General features: G+C 36.2%; 2 protein-coding genes and 2 pseudogenes across 4 annotated transcripts in view; 3 read left to right on the forward strand and 1 right to left on the reverse strand.

Annotated features, from left to right (window-relative positions):
• Nucleotides 1-17,909, forward strand: part of LOC125674968 (uncharacterized) — a 40,844-nt gene that overhangs the window by 6,171 nt on the left and 16,764 nt on the right. The window contains exon 2 of one of the 3 annotated variants that reach the window (XM_056158226.1): nt 1,484-1,558. The exons of 1 other annotated variant lie outside the window; for it this stretch is intronic. The gene's annotated coding sequence lies outside the window, so the exon portion shown is untranslated. Of the gene's footprint in view, nt 1-1,483; nt 1,559-4,644; nt 4,900-17,909 lie in introns of those variants that run through there. One more of the 3 variants, XM_056158227.1, reaches the window with a different exon arrangement.
• LOC130053596 (uncharacterized) lies at nt 1,576-5,856 on the forward strand (annotated as a pseudogene).
• Nucleotides 6,220-11,271, forward strand: LOC130052651 (uncharacterized; annotated as a pseudogene).
• On the reverse strand, nt 9,814-13,029 carry LOC130052650 (recQ-like DNA helicase BLM). The gene is made up of 3 exons (XM_056158228.1): nt 12,587-13,029; nt 11,931-12,102; nt 9,814-11,441 (listed from the first exon to the last, which is right to left on the reverse strand). Exons 1-3 carry the CDS (start codon nt 12,873-12,875, stop codon nt 10,277-10,279), a joined length of 1,626 nt encoding a protein of 541 aa, XP_056014203.1. The 5' UTR covers nt 12,876-13,029; the 3' UTR covers nt 9,814-10,276.

Genomic DNA, 17,909 nt, shown 5'->3' on the forward strand with positions numbered 1-17,909 from the left:
AAAATACACGTGCTTTCTCAAAACAAAATAAATGTGGAAATAGTCAAACACAGGAAAGAAATCAAAGAATTAAGGATAGGAAAATAACTGAATAGTAAAGGTAACATTATTTACGCTAAATAAGAAATTTAGACACGTTTTGAAATTATAAAAACCAAAATTGTTACACAGTGTAAGAAATAGACTTTTTCTTTTGTTTTATCTCTGCTTCCAAACATAAGAAATTTAATCTAATAATTCATGTTTTGGTACTAGGACATTCACTTGGAACATTCTGAAAAATAATCTTTAAACCAGGCAGATATTTTTGTATCAGAAATGAGTCGTCTTTAGCCATCACTAATTTGTATACAAGAGTTGACCAAGTGACGCATAATTTTCGGAACTTCTTTTTCTGAAGAGTTCCAACATTTTCTAGTACCGATATCCCGTATTTGTAAATATATCAACGAATGTAAATATTTCACTGTTAAGTTTCTGTACCATACAACTCACTTAAGCATTATACGTTATAGTACTGAAAGATTACTGAGAATTTTATACAGAGCAAGCTCACTGGGATTTTTATACAGAGCAAGCTTACTGAGAATTTTGTATAGAGCAAGCTTACTGGGAATTTTATAGAGCAAGCTTACTGGGAATTTTATACAGAATAAGCTTACTGGGAATTTTATACAGAGCAAGCTTACTGGGAATTTTATAGAGAGCAAGCTTACTGGGTATTTTATAGAGCAAGCTTGCTGGGATTTTTTTTTACAGAGCAAGCTTACTGGGAATTTTATAGTGCAAGCTTACTGGGAATTTTATACAGAACAAGCTTACTGGAAATTTTATACAAAGCAAGCTTACTTTAAATTTTAGAGCAAGCTTACTAGGAATTTTACACAGATCAAGCTTACTAGAAATTTTATAGAGTAAGCTAACTGGAAATTTCATACAAAGCAAGCTTTCTGGGAATTTTATAGAGCAAGCTTACTGGGAATTTTATAGAGCAAGCTTACTGGGAATTTTACACAGAGCAAGCCTACTGGGAAATTTATAGAGAAGCTTTCTGGGAATTGTATAGAACAAGCTTACTGGGAATTTTATACAGAGCAAGCCTACTGGGAAATGTATAGAGAAGCTTACTGGGAATTGTATAGAACAAGCTTACTGGGAATTTTATACAGAGCAAGTGTTCTGCCACAAAAAGGTGGGTTAAATATCCAAGTAGATCCATTTTCCACCATGAATTTCCTTACTGGTTGAGATTCTACGTTGATAACATTGATGTTAAGTGCATCTGTACTCCCCACAAAGTTAGTTCCTCGGTCTGAATGAAATTCGGTAACCTTGCCACGAATCGCTACAAAACGTCTAAGGGAGTTAATGAAGGCAGTAGAAGTAATCTCGTCCACCAGTTCTATATGCACTGCTCTACTAACCAAACAAGTAAATAAGATTGCCCATCTCTTGGAATTTGCTACTCCTCTTGTTTTCCTAGCTGATACTCCCCAGGGTCCAAAGGTATCAACTCCTACGTAGGTGAAAGGTGGCGATGGTTTACATCGAAAATCGGGTAAGTTTCTCATTTTTTGTATTTCCAGCTTTCGGCGTAGTTTTCTACAGGTAATACAAGAGTTTAGTACTGATGATACAAGTCTCTTGGCGCCCATGATCCAATAACCTGCTGATCTCACTCCACCCTCTGTAATGTGACGTCCCTGATGTCGACATTTTTGGTGGTAATACTTTACAAGTAGACTCGCCACGTGTGACTTTTTGAGAATGATAATCGGTCCATTTGATCCAGCCAATAGATCTCGTGTAAGGATTCTGCCTCCTATACGAAGTAATCCCCCATCGTCCAGATACAGGTCTAGGTTTCGTAGGGGACTACCTTTGACAACTGATTTGTGATCTTGAAGTATCTCTATGTCTTGTTTATAAACATCATACTGCGCACTTTTGATAACTATCATTTCCATATCTTTGTGCAGTTTTGTAGAACTTATATCTTCAAGGTTGAGTTTTCTGTGAATTGATCTGCGCATGAATGACAGTCCACGAATCAAAGACTCCCAGGATGAAAATCTTAGGAAAAGATTTGTGTTCAAACCACAAGACACATTTGTTTTAACAACAGTCACAGTGTTTTTGATTTCAGAGTCATTTTCTGGATCCAGTAATGGGAATTCTGATGAATGGTCACACGAGTCATCATTCAAAATAATCTTTGGTCCAGATAACCATGAAGATTTTACTAATTCATTCACTGGGATAGAGCGCGTTCCAATATCAGCTGGATTCTGGTCTGATGCAACAAAGGTCCACTGTTCAGGAGATGAATTGTTGAGTATGCGATGGACCCTGTTAGAGACGTATGTGTGAAATCGCCTAGTCTTGTTATATAGGTACCCCAAAACAACTCGACTGTCAGTATAGAATCGAATATCATCAATCTGTGTATCAAAATGACGTTCAACAAAGGTAGTAATTTCTGTAGCAAGAAGTGCTGCACAAAGTTCTAGCCTTGGAATTGTATGTCCATGGTGAGGTGCTAATTTCGATTTCCCTGTAATGAATCCTACATGATTTTCTCCATTTCTTGTAATTTTGATGTACGTGACAGCTGATATGGGCTTTTCAGCATCTTCGCTAGCCAAGGGTTTTCGGTCCACTCCGCTCCCCATAAACCCTTGGCCGATCGAGCTATCTAAATGTTGGCAATTTTTAGCGAAACGCAATTGGACTCAATTAGTATGGATCGACCAATCAGCGACCGCGTTACAAAAATGACGTATGAGCGCCTCTGTGTTCGGAATCTTTCTAGACTTTTTAATTAGTATAACGAAAGTACCATGTAAATAACATTCCGAATTATGTATAAATGGCGACTTTTGACAACAGCACATGTTGTGTTTGTTTTAATGAAATATCTCCGAAACAACGACGAGTCATTAATTCACCAGCCTTTCAAGTCTTACAACAACTACAGGAGGTATTGCAAAGGATTTTGTTAGACGATAAGTATGTCTGTACGTTTTGTTTCGCTAAATTAAATCGTTTGTCAAAAATTGACTACGATCTAAAGAATAAATTGGATGCACTTAAAAACGAAAAGGATGAGCTTCTGAAAAAACTACGTGAAAAATTAACAATTTCACAGAAGAGACATATAATTCATAGTCCTACCCCTCGTAAATTAAAGAAATGCCAAGTTTTGCGCACTCCTTCAAAACTGACACCAGGTTTATGCAGACCTTTGGTGCCACAGGATACACCAAAAACTACAAAAAGAAGAAGGCTGTTCTTCCGAGACCCTCCTGTAGACAGTGTTAGGGTAAGTGAGATATATGAAATTATTTTAAGGTATTATACAATATGTATCACTTGCATTTAATAAAGTTAAGATAATAAACATGAAAATTAAGATCATTTTAAAGCATAGAAGATACACACATATCAGAAGAACACACACATCAGTGCTTTAGTCACTACATATCTATATATTAATATCATTATATGATATCTGTAGTAGATTTGGAGAGCTCGGAGTCCATACCCCCCCCCCCCCCCCCACACACACACACACTTTTATTGCACATGCAGTCCTATTTTGAACACAGAAATGATTTTAAAGATGTTAAAAGTAAAATATGTACTATGTTTTAGATCGCATATCGGGGCAAGTCCCTTGGAGTGAGGGCAGGAATTGTGAACGGACAATGGAAAAGTGTAGACAAATTTATTCTTAGGGGTGAAAAAAGCAGAACTCTTGCGAAAAAGATATTTGCTTTAGATTCCATAAAGAAAGATATGTGCCTCTTGGTGAATGAATTGGCTGCTAAAGAATCGAAGAACATTTGTAAACCAATTAGTAAATCTGTTCTTCGTCAAGTATCTGGGGAGGATTTGTGCAAAGTTGATGTTGAAAAATTCCAACAAGAATTGAAGACTAAATGTTCTGTACTGCATGGTCTCTTCGATAGCATTATGGGAAATTCCACGGTATTAAGACAAGGTGTTGCAGCAGCAGCAGTCCTTTTCGCAAGGAATAATCACTTGTCTGGTATTCATCATGCAGTGGGTCAAATTCTTAACCAAGGTGGCGCAACTGATGAGGTAAATAAAACAATAATCTAAATTATGATATGAAGTTCAGAATAAAAGTCTTGATATCTTTTGTCATTGTCAATGAATCTGTCTAATTCATAAAGGCGTTCATAATTTAATATCATATATATATTAATCAAGAATGCTATAAATTACTGAATGAGTAAAATTTGTTATGATACCGCTTACCCATAATGTGATAGTACATTTTTTTTATCTTTACGAATATGTATTAAGCTCGATAGCTAAATATTGGAATGAACTGATGCTTATTTTTTATTTACAATAGACTATTCAGTTGTTAAACAACATGGGCTTGACAGTGGGGCCTAAAACGGTGTACAAGAAAAAGTTGCATTACAAGAAGTCCAGATGAAAAAAGTTCAGGATACAGTATTGCAACAGAAGCTAGAAGAAGAAAGAAAACTACACCTGTCAAGCAAAGTAAGTTGACATAAAAGTTTAACTACATGTATATACAGGAACATGTCAATGATATGTATGTGGTTTTAAAGTTTTAAATGTTATTCAATATTAATGTCAGAAGTTACCAGTAGAGATCATTGGTGATAATTTTGATTGGACAAAAAGACCAACAAGCATGACTAAAACAAATCAAGTTCAAAGTTACCATTGGTTTCTGCTGCTTGGTGTACAACGGCGCTTTGTGGATTCCAACCTACCTGATGATAATCCCAAAGCAGAGATCCAAAGCATCCCTACCAGTGATTTTGTTCCACGCAGAGCCGAGTGTAACAGTTTAGAAAATGACATGATCTATCACATCATCAAAACTGCAACAAGGTATATCCCCTATTTGAAAGAACTACAGAAATGTGTACCTTCATATGTAAAACATCCATACCTTGAAGAGAGTTCCAAAAAGTTAAAGTATTTAATTCTAGACTTGTTAGATAAAAGTGAAAACAAAAAAGAAGATATGATATCAATATTAGAGCATGTCTATGAGAATTACATTAGCCACACAGAAGGTGAGAATCCACTTGTAATTAAAAAGAAAGTTTTCGGTGGAGATGTCCTTACAAATGAGAGGGTATATTCAGCCCAGCTTGCAATGCTTAACTCTGCCAATGATTTTGAGCAATTGAAGGGAGTGATTCATAGGCCTGAAGGATTTCATAGGATGATGAATCTCCTAGGGTTATAACTGTTGTTCAAAGTTGCTGTTACTTTCGAGTTGGGTTTTGTAGGTCACATGAGCTATCAGCTCATGTGAGCTCTTCTGATTAATTTTTGTCAAATCGTCTGTCTGTCAATAAACATTTAACAATAATGTTAAGTCTATCATTCTGTGATTTGTTTTCATTGTTTTGGAATTTGAAAGCAAATAATTGGGGAAAATATCTGCTTTTTAGCATTGGGAATGGCGTTTTATTTCAGCTCCTCACAGACCTTGAACTACCCTGGCACCATTGAATGATTAGACCAAAAATAAAATTGGATTTGTTTAATGTACTCTGACCGACCTGTCAAATTTGCTCCCACCCGATCATTTTTTTCAGCAATTTTAATTTTTTTTTCGGGTCCCTTGAAAAATAGAAAATTCTCCTTATTTTAAAAGAAAATATTAGAAATTTCATGACGGTAAAAGAAAAACCTACCTACTAACCCACCTTAAAAAATGTAGGTCGGAGTACATCAAACAAAAATATGTTTAATGATGGCCTTTGTCATTTTAAAAACTTATGCATGCATCTTAAGGTAGTGTAGATTAGATTCAAGCTTGTTTAATTTAGGTAGTTGTTCATTTTAGGTAGTTTACCATTCAAATTTCTACTGATCAGATTAACTTCAGTCCATTTGATGAATTTCAAAGCTGTATCATGCATGGCATCTAGTTTTTGTTGAGAGGGGGAGGAGGGTATGTATCTGTAATCAAACGACCTAAAGTTTTTCCTTGTTTCTTTAAACTTAATATATGGCATCTAAATTAAATTAAAATTTGGTTCTTGTTTTTCTATATCTTTTTATGTGTGAAGTTTAGTGATGACTTTAAAAATGCACATAAAATGAATTCGAAATCGTTATTACTATTTTTTTCAATATTAGATGTATTTTATTAGGGGATTTATGCCACTTTCTATAACTGCAAGTCAGCAAGAGATGAGGGATCCTTATTTCAGCTGCGAAATAAGTTAAACCGTAGAGATGTACATGGACATGATGCAGTCACAGAAAGATTCAGGTAATACTCACATTAATGATTCATAGAATCAATTGGTTGTTTAATCAGTGCATGTGTTTATAGATTGCTTTGTTTGATTAAAAGAAGGTTAATTCTAGTATGTAATAAATATGTCAATTTCAAGGTCAATCCACTCTGGACATAGAAAGATATTGTTCAATTAATGCCTGAAATTGTTTTGGCACTACTATTAATTAAATGATACATGGGTAGAGCCCTTTTAAATTCCAATTTTTGCACCAGGAAAAAAAGGGGAGAGATACATGTTTCTAAATTCAAGTCATAAATTAATTTACTCCGGATATGAAAAATATTTATTGTTATCTTTAAATATCTTTGTCTGATGGAGATCTAACTTAGTATTGTGGTTGTTCCTGAAGTATATAACCCATATTTTTCACCACAATTACAGACATTCTCAATCTAAATTTGTAAATCTTTATGTTGCCACATGGAGAGAAGGGGGACATGTTTCTTTATAAATATGTTCCTCATACATGTATGTTTTTTCATTTGATAGGGCACATTATGCTTTTGTTGAGGATTTATTAGATGGATACATCTGTAGTGCTTTCATGGACTTCTTTGGAATGGAGGAGTTGGGCTCCTCTCCTACAAAGAACAAGCCACCACCTCTCATTTCGACATGGACGGATGACCCCAAGCTAAGATGGCTTGTATCAATAGGGCAACAAATTCTAGAAAATTACGTTAAGAAAGGTAATTACAATAACAAGTAATTATAGTCAAGAAAATTGTAGCAAACATAATTTTGAATAGGTTTTTCTCCATCTGTTTGTTTCTCAAGAACCACTGGGCCAGAAAAGTTCAAATTTACTTGGCAGCTTTCTGAAATAGTCCAACTTTCCGACATAGTTGAGATTCATGTTTGTAAAAAGCATGGCCCAGGGGGGTAGTTTGGGGCCACAACAGGGGATCAAAGTTTAACATTGTAATATATTGGGAAAATTTTAAATTTGTCATATCTAAATTATCAAAACATTCTTTGGTTTGATTTAGTGGAGTCAGAGGGATACAACATGGAAGAAATGGACAATAAAAGTGCACAGCTCCAAGCCTGCTTTAATGCTGCAGATGGCCTGTATGAATGTGAATGCCACAAAACCTATAAAACCCTTGGGAATTTTAAACGGCATTTACAAAAAAATCACAATTGGACTTTTCCTGAAAAAGGCAAAAGTGCCACTTCCAGTCCAAAGGATGGTGCTGCAGAAGCTAGATCTTCCTTCATGAAGTGTTCCTTGATCCTCCGAGACACTTATGATGCATATCAAATGGCTGATGGGGACAGGATATTCCGCAATGCCAAGTTTGATATGCTTCTTGCTGATGCGTTTCACCATACTAAATATCGCTTGTGGCTTTGGCGAGTCCTTGCTTATGAAAAAGCACTTCTTACACCTCGACAAGCTTTTGAATATAAATGGAACTGTTGTTCAAATACAAATGGGGGGATTGGGAAAAATGTGCCAAATGATTTACTGGTTGAGATGAATGTCAAGTCAATCAAACAAAAACTGCGTACTCAAGGAGCTAATATAACATACCAGAGTGCTAGAGTTATTACACTGTCCAGTCAGATTCAAAATGACATAAAACATTGTACAGCAATGCGATACACATTTTGGTGCCACCCGGCCAACTGTTAATAAATTGACAGACATTGAAATGATTACAAAAGAAGTACTGAATGGAGATTTAATGAAAACTATTCAAGGTCGAGAGGGAGTGTTTTCTGATTTTGTTGACCCATTCGACAAAATTGTCCCATCAGAATTGCACAAGTGGATTAGTGCCCAAAAACTAAGGGCTGAACGTCAACTTATTTGAGAAACAGGTGCAGATGTTGCACATGTACAAACTGATTTATTAAGTTACATGAACCAAATGTTTAAGGAAGCTCACCGTCATATGATTTGTGCTTAATATTTCTGATAATATGTCACAAGTTATAGATTTAAATATACAAAGGTGTTGAGACACCTTTATCTACTACACATGAATCATTTTATAATCATGTTCTTAAAAATATCTGGGCATTTAGTCATTGTTGTGTCAGTCTGGCCTCATATCTACTAAACCTTTCATCAGAAATGGATCTTATATTTTCTCAAGAAGTTTCGGACTAAAGCCTCTTAAGGTCATTTTACAAAGGTCAGGGTCATTCATACCTTATATATGAAAAAAAACACCTCATTTTAACAGTTATTAATCGTTCTACAAACAACTTTCAGACAAATGTCACTCTTGTCATTTTGTAAGGGCAGTGACACTCTGAACATATTATCTTATAGAACACTTCTCTTTAGCTGTTATTGATCTTGTATTACAATCTATTATGCGCATAACTTTCAGACTTAAAGGTCTCGTATAAGGAAAAAGTTTTTTTCAGCTGTTTTTGAAGAGGCATTGATTACTTTGAATCACACAAATATATAAAAGGTATTTAGACAAAGATCACTTTGTTAAGGGTCAAGGTCAGTCAGAATATAAACCTTATACATATCACTTTTCAACAATATTTCAAGTTATTGATTGCTGTAAAAGTCATTTGTCATATGAAGTAGTTTATTGGTTAGAAGCAGGGGAGCATCCATCAATTTTTTTAAACAACAATTTTGTTTGCTTTGGTTCATGCATCGTATATTTGTATCAATAAAAATCAATTGCTTACTTGAAAGTTTCATCTTTATAAACTTTGATGTTATTGTTCAGTCGTTTGTACATTTAAGACATACTGATACCAGTCATCTTAGTTTAATGCAAATTTTGCAAAAAATCTTCCAAAATAAGTTGCTATTAGGCCAAAATAAAATATATGTGTGTTTCCAGCTTCCCAACCCTACCTACTTTATTGCTGTCAACCCTGAAGATTTCATTGACAATATATATAGATAAAATAACATTTTTAACATATTCAAATTAAAAAAATTTCTACAATTTACATTTTGACATCTTCAAAATAATTTAAAGTAATTGTAGTATATAGAAGTCTACCATGAACTAAGATTTTAAATAAAATGTTTTACCTACCCACCATACCCACCCTATCTAATTTTTATTGGGAGTGAAGTAGGAAAACCACATTTATTTTTTTTTGGCTTGATTGTGTTCTGTTGTAACATTAAGGAGGTACTCTACCTCATCATAATGACTGACTTCCTTTTAAAAACATGGATGAAAATATAGATATCAGCAATATTTGCTCATTCATTTCGAAAATTATCGCCTAGCGGAGTAGCACAGTAAGCTAGCATGGTGACAACTGAACTGTAGTTCGCAGGTTCGAGTCCAGCAGGGGTCTTAATTTTTTTCGATCGCTTTCTACTAAAACTGCATTTTTTAACTAAATAAAGTTTTGAAAGTTTTCAATTTCAAAATATTGTTTTACACATACTCCACTCTTCATCCATATCAAATTTCTCTGGTGTAGCATACCTCCTTAATATTACTAGTATTATTTTTACCTAAAAAAAACCCATTTAAAATGGTGACATTAGCATAAATTTTAATAAATAATGCACAAGAACATGTTGATGAAAACAAAAACATGTTTAATTGGAACACCCTAATAAATTGTTTCTTCTTTTTATCTTAACTACAGAAAAGCTACCATATTCAAATGTTTCATTTCAACATAATAATTTTCATAGCAATGCAGTTTATAAAATCCCATGCAAGCATGGGAAATTAAACTGATGTTATGGGTTACAAATTCTAATAATTGTTCGCTAGTCAAGTAATTTAGCCATCTCTGCTCTTTGACTGAAAACCCTTGACTTACAACAATGATTGTTGCATACTCACTATTTTATTATGCAAGTCTTATACTACATAGCAAAATTTAGTCTCTTGTCAGAGCAGCAAAAAATACAAGCAGCTTTGCGAATACATGTTTCAACTTTTAAGATATTCAAACACTCTATGGTAGCCACACAACATCTTAAAAACCCATCAAGATTCTAAATCTGATGCATCACTATCGCTGATATTGTACATTTCCGTATCCCCAAAAACCTCATTGATAATGGAGCAAATTTTTTCTGCAACTTCATAATCCCAGATTGGAAAACTATTAATGATATCAGCTGCAGTGAAAAGCACATTCGATTTCCCCACAATGTCTTCAATAAGTTTATCTGTCAATCCATGCAGAAGATTATTAGATATCAGATTTGTGGAATCACATAGTGAGAATTTATATGCAATAAGTTTTTCTCTTAAAAACATACGGTCTCCATGTGTCACTGATCGTTCTAAAAGGTTAGGACTAAGGCAGGAGCATTGACTTGTCGATTTTGTTGCTGGGTGTGCTTCTGGGCATGTTTCCTCACCACAACTACAATTTTTCTCACAGATATTACAACATTTGTGGATTGGAACAACTTCTTGAAATGAACATGCATAAGAGTTACAAAAAATTTTACGTCGACACTGCGAGTCCTTTGCTAATTGAACTAGTTCTGGGTCAATTTTCTTCAACATTCCTTTATGCACTTTGAATAAAATAAGTTCATGAGAAAAGTGACCATCCCGTCCTGCTCGACCCATTTGCTGGACAAAAGTGTCCATTTCATGGGGGAGTTCATAATGTATCACATTACTTAAAAATGAGTAATTCACTCCCATTCCTGCAAAGTTTGTACAAATTAAAACACGAATAACTCCATCTTTAGCCATGTCTTTCCGGATTTCGTCCTTTACAGTCTCTTTGGTCTTACTGTGGAACATATTATAATATGGACAGTTTCTCCCAAAAGTATCCATGAAAACAGAATAAAGTTTTGAAACTGTCAAAATGGTTTCACAAAATACCAAATGTCTTGGAAATTTCTCTTTTTTCTCTTGCAATCCTTGGATCATCCAACTAAATGTGATTTGTAAATTCTCATTGTTGGGTACTTGGATTGATGTCATTTTAATGTTTTCTCTGTTTGGAGATTCCGAAATTATGATAGCATGTTTATCAAAACAGAGGCTATTCATAATCTTCTTCCTTTGGGATGTTGATGATGTTGCAGTTAGTGCCACAACTGGGATATTTGGGAAAAGGGATCTTAACTCTCCTATTTTTGAAAACCACTCTCGGAATGGTTCTTCACCTTCCCTGCCGAATCCCCTGTAACCAATAAAGATAATCAATTACATTCTTGATATTCAATATTTCATATATCTACTTACTTTTTACATAGAATTATCCATATTATTTTTTTTTGGCCCTGTAGATTGTGCAATTTACAATTTTAGTACCCATCTTCCTGCACAAGATTGTAATGCTTTTAGTTTTTCTGACAGATGTAAGGATTGTTCAAATTTTGGACAGTTTTTAATCCTGCCCCTATACATGTAACCTAGGGTTACATTAGGTCCTCAGTATCCTTTGCTTGTCATAAGAGGTGACTAAATGGAGCGGTCCTTTTGCTAAGACTGCAAAAACCAAACTCTCAGATCACAGCAGGTGTGACACGATAAAAATCCCTCCCTGGTCAAAGGCCATAAGCTCTGAGCATAAAGGCCTAATTTTTCAGCCCTTCACCAGCAATGGTGATGTCTCCATGCCAATGAAACATTATCAGTTGGGATATTAAACATCCAACCAACCACTCACCAAAGTGTAACTGTATGGGCCTCATCCACCACTAACAATTGCAGTTTGCTCTTATATACATTAGACTGCAGCATTTCTCTCCACTTAGTCTCTCCAACAAGTTTCTCTGGGCTTCCAAACAAGAAACTGTACTTTCCCTTCTCTATCCCCTCGTTCTCTGCATCATCTTTCCCTATGACACAAATTTGGCTTATATAACATTTTTATTGAATTCATACATGTTGTAACTTACAAGATAAATGTGCACACATGCATCAAATTGAAAAGTACATGCATCTGATATTTCTCTGAATAGCTCTAATGTTAAATGTCCTTGTATATTTGGAAGTAACATTGTCCATTAAAATCCAAATATGAGAGGAGGGTGTACACATGCAGAGCTCTGATTCATTGTGATTGAAGGCAATAAGACACAGAAAAAAATATTATCGTGATAAAATGTTTTTGTTAGTGTTTGTACAACAAATGCACGTGTTTTAGAGCATAATATTGTACACGAAATATGGGTACATGCTTGATAATCTCTGGATTTTCTCGTAATAGGCTGTGTGTAATTGAGAAATGTAAACAACAAATTAGCATGATAGACTAGGGGCGGTATGAAGAATATCAACAAATTAAAACATTATCCCTCAGTAATTCATTTCAAATATTACCTATATGAGTGGCTTTAAAGCCTAAACTGCTCAACTTCTCCACTTGCTCTTTCATAATTGATAGGAGAGGTGCCACAATTACAATTATTCCTGGTTTGATGATGGGGATGCTTTCATATACCAAGGACTTTCCGCTACCTGTTCGTGTCCCAACAAATACATCTTTGCCAGCCATAACTGCTTCAATTCCTCTCACCTGGTTTTCCCTTAAATCTACTTTGAATACGTCCGAAATTTTCTTTTTCGATTCATCGTTCAGCATTTCCTCGCTTTTACTGGATGACGCCATTGTTGTTATCGGTTTGTGCTATAACATGTCTTTTCATTGGCTGAATATAAATTCCATTCGGGCATCACGTGATATAAACATTGTCAACTTTTAGATAGCTCGATCGGCCAAGGGTTTATGGGGAGCGGAGTGGACCGAAAACCCTTGGCTAGCGAAGATGGCTTTTCAGAAGCATCTGCAAAGGTATGGAGCTCAATCCTTTCTGCATTTTTAATGGATGTTGGAACATAACGTCGAGGTATTTCTACTTCAGACAAGTGATGGAGAGAACTTTGCCATGACCGCCAGCGCAAGATGATGTCCTTGGGTAGCAGCTCGTCCCATTCGAGTTCCAACTGTGTTTTGTCACGGAAAATGAATTTTCCTTATAGAATGACTAGTGATAGAAAATCTATTGGATCATACAGACTATACAAATAAGATAAAATGCCTCGTTTTGTTTCTGGTACATCTTTGAGATCCGTAGAGAAGATAAAAGTATCTGACGATATGTTCCGCTTCAGGCCCAGACTACTCTGTGATGGTATAGTATTTAGATCTAATTGTACATCACTAAGATCCCCAGGTGACAAAGCATCCACGACGATCTGACTATTGGAGGCAAACTTATGGAATCTGATTTTACCTCTCTCCCTGAGTATTATTTGTGCTTGTAGTAAGACGTCTAGGGTTTCAATGTCTGAATCATAGGATGACAGTCCATCATCGACGTAAAAGTTTCTAGTCACATAATATTTCACTCCACTGTCACATGGTTCTTCTACACAACTATGAAGACAATATGTTGCGACTGATGGTGAAGGGGAATTTCCAAAGAGGTGCACACACATTCTGTAGTTTCTTAGAGGCTTTGTTGGGTCGTTGTTTCCAAACCAATTAAAGCGGACAAAGTTTCTATGTTCTTCGTCTAAGCGAAGCATATGGAACATCTGTTCTATATCTCCTGTGATTGCTACGCGTTCCTTGCGGAAACGTAAAAGGACACCTAGTAGATTGTTGGTAAGATCAGGTCCCTGAAGTAATGAGGAATTCAGTGATTGTCCTTGGTAAGTAATGGATGAGTCGAAAACCATACGGATTTTGTTTGGTTTCTTTGGATTGAATACCGGAAAGATAGGAAGGACCAACACTTTTCTCCCTCTGGAACTTCGGGGGCTTCCTCAGCAAATCCATGATTAAACAGGTTTTCCATAAATTTTATGGCCAAGTCCTTCTTCACAGGATCACGTTTAAACAACGCAAGCAGTGAAAAGGTTCTCTTTAGTACTTGTGCTCTGTTGTTGGGAAGCTTAGTTCTATTTGACTTCAGTGGGAGTGGAGCTGATCAATGTCCAGTGCTGTCCTTGTGACACATTTTCTCCATAATTTCTAAAAATTCTCTGTCTTCGATGGACAATCCCGGAATGTCGTCATCTTTAGTTCGTTCAAACATCGGAGAAAATTGTATTCCAGTTTCACATGACAGGTGAGAATCAGAAAGTTTTTGAGGTGTAGAAATGTTCAAATGAGATGAACATGGTATGAAGTGAGTTCCTCGTCCGGAGGGTAAGATCCGAGTCTTGTTCACTATCACTTGTTGAGATCTATGTACTTTCCCTAAGCAACATTCCCCTATCACGGCCCAGCCCAAGGGAAGTTTTTGCGCAAACGGAAGGTTTGGTTTATCGATCCTTTGTTCCAGTACATGATGAGCATAAGGAACATCCCGTCCAATCAGAAGAACTTCAGCGTTGCTATCTATTGGTGGGATGTCAGATTCCAAGTCTGACAAGTGTTTGTACGATTTCACTACAGCTGCCGTTGGGATCTCCTCATAGGAGATTGGGATACCATCACACTCTATAATGGACGGTAAGTGTATCTGCTCATCACCATTAACTGATGATACTATGAAGTTGAAGGCTTGTCTCCAGGAGACCATGCTTGATCCATTGCATGATGACAAGATATAGGAAATGTCTTTTCCCTGAATTCCAAACTTGTCGAAAAAGGACGACCTTGCAATAGTTCTACTGCTCTTGTCATCAAGAATCACATATGTTCTTTTCTTGAGATCCTCATGTCCAAATGGAAAAAACATCCACCAGAATGATTTTCGCACAGAATTTTCCACTGAATGGCACTAAACAGACTTGAGTTCATCTAGTTGTGAGGGATCCTGATGAATAGTACTCTTTAGATCTTGTACTTTCAATACTGTATGAATTCTCCTTATCCTCCCCGCCTTGGGAATTATTCATGTATTATGCCCCACAATGATTATCACTCTGACACGAGTCACACTTCAAAGTCACAGTACAGTCTCTTGCTAAATGGTCCTTAGAGTCACAACATCTGAAACATATTCCGTTTTCTTTGAGGAGCTTTTTTTCTATTGTTGATAGGAAGTGCACAGAATTTACGACAGTCTTTGATAGTGTGATTTGATTCATCTCTGTGTTCCAGAAAACATACTTTCTTTTGTCCTGTTAATATGCTAGGTTTGATTTCGGTTTTTCTTGAACGAACTTGACTTGAAGATTTCGGTTTAAACTGAAATTCAGGGTCGTTTCTCACACGACATAAGTCTTGCATGAATTTCACAAAGAAAGTGAATGGTGGGTAAGGAACATTATACCGATTCTTGTATTCTGAAGCTTTGTTTATCCATTTCTCTCTCCACTGATAGGGTAGTTTGTTTACGATTGGTACTATTCCGAGAGCGGTATCATAGTAAGATAAGGCTGCTGAGTATCTAGGATTCTTTTTCACACCGTCAACTTGAGTCAAGAGGTCCGATAGTCTATAAAGTTCTTTGGGATCTTTCACAGAAAGTGATGGAAAGGCAGCTATCTTCAATTTCAGCGAGTTATCAATGAGTTCGATTGCTCCGTATCGCTCGTCTAATCTGGTCCATATTTGACGCAGTCCTTCATAAGGATTCTCCGCGTTGGCTTGTTAAATATCTGCTGCATGTCTGGATGATTCTGGTCCCAGCCATCTTACAAGTAGTTGTAGCTCCTCGAATGCAGAAATTTGTAAGTCACTCACAATAGATGTAAAGTTCAGTTTCCATGCATTGTAAGCTTCTGGCTCATCGTTAAATGTTTTAAATCTGGATAATAAAACTTCTTTCCTGAGTAGGAATCTTGACACTGATTCCATAGAGTTCTCTTGTGGCTGTAGTTCACTTCTGAAATGTTCATTTCTATGAGGAACTGAAGAAACATCATTGTAGTAGTAGTCTTTAGGAATAGTTTGCGCAATTCTAAGATTCACATGAGTGTCTAAACTTCATCCACGGTCTTGAGAAACGCTGTCCACATACTCTGCGACACGCTTATGTCGGTCACTAGATAACTCATCCAAGAAAGAATTTCGGACACTATTGTTTTCACTCTCAGCTTCCTCAAATACTCCAGCTTCTGCATCTGCAATGGCGGCCGACTGTGTCTGTTCAAGGATTTGGATTTGTCCTTCGATTTTAGATTTTTCGGTTTGAAGGTCGATGAATGCTAGTTTAGTTTTTTCTGTTTCAGCTTTCTGTTTTAGTTGAATTGGTTGAGACTTAGATGCATCGCTGAGAGAGCTTCTGGATCGAGGTCTATTGGAACCACTTGCACGTGAAACAGTGTCTGCTGCACCCAGTAGAGCGTCCTCAATGCGGTTCATCAGTTGATCTATGATGTCTTCTCATTTACGGTACTTTGGTTCTTGGATCGAGTATTCTTCGTTACTCTCTGCTGTATTTGTTCTTTTGAGAAATGAGAGAAAGTCGTTTGCACAATCACAATAAGTAAGCTTAAGATGCCGAAGCTCTGCTTTTATCTTACACAATTCTTTATAGTTATTTTGTGTAATAATTTCATCTATGTCAGCTATGATTTCTTCAATCTTTATCCAAGCATTTTCTTCCTGAGATTTATAATTTTTCAAAAAGGTAGAAAATTGAATCAAGCCTTTTTCTGTCATGGTCTTCAGTCGACGTTTATCCTCAGATTCCTCTGTCTGTTTGTGTACATCCTCACTTTCCTCAGCGTTGACATCCGCCGGTTTTCCTCCAGTTGCCATATTTAATCACCAATGTCAGCAATATGTCACAAACAGCTCACGGTAGATTTGTACATACATATATAAACAAACATGTCACTGTCCAAGGAACACAGGAAGTATCACGGAATCCAAGGTGATGGTACAGGTAAGGAGAGGATTAGGTGGGAAGCCCAGCTTCACAGGTATCCGACATCCGCGGAAGAACGTCTTATCCCCAGGATAGGTCCGTTGTCGATCCTCGATGGGTGGTTGAGGTAGAATACTCACGATTTTGTTACTGTTCTGCCACAGCTCTCTGTTTCGTCAGTAAAAAACGCCCAGCAGTTTTACCTCTTTATTCATGTAGCAGTAATTACGGTAACAAACTGAAATACATATAAACAAATTCTGCTCACACATATATCAGAATAGTTGACTTAATAAATTCATAATTTCACATTTACTTTAGAAAAAATAGAATTTTAGAACATATATAATTCAAATAGCATAAAAATAAATAGAATGAACATACATCGCTGCCCCTCTATACCGCAAGATCGATGGAAAGCGTTCCAGACGCTGTGTTGGGAAAAATGACTCCCCGAGTCTGTCCTCGGTGCACGAGAAAAAATGTCTTAATGTTCAAACCGGATGTAATCACTATTAATTAAATAAAAAAAAAAACGTTTTCCGGACGACCCAACGAATTCCGGTGGCGTCACAGTAAGCTTACTGGAAATTTTATACAAAGCAAGCTTACTGGAAGTTTTATAGACCAAACTTACTGGGAATTTTACACAGAGTAAGCTTACTGGGAATTTTATACAGAACAAGCTTACTGGGACTTTTATAAAGAGCAAGCTTACTGGGAATTTTGTAGAGCAAGCTTACTGGGAATTTTATTCAAAGCAAGCTTATTGGGAATTTTATAAAGAGCAAGCTTACTGGGAATTCTATACAGAGCAAGCTTACTGGGTGTGTTTTAATATGAAAAAATGCCTTCATTATGACATTCAGTAGGGA

The sequence above is a fragment of the Ostrea edulis genome, chromosome 3, assembly GCF_947568905.1.
Source record: "Ostrea edulis chromosome 3, xbOstEdul1.1, whole genome shotgun sequence".
NCBI lineage: Eukaryota > Metazoa > Mollusca > Bivalvia > Ostreida > Ostreidae > Ostrea > Ostrea edulis.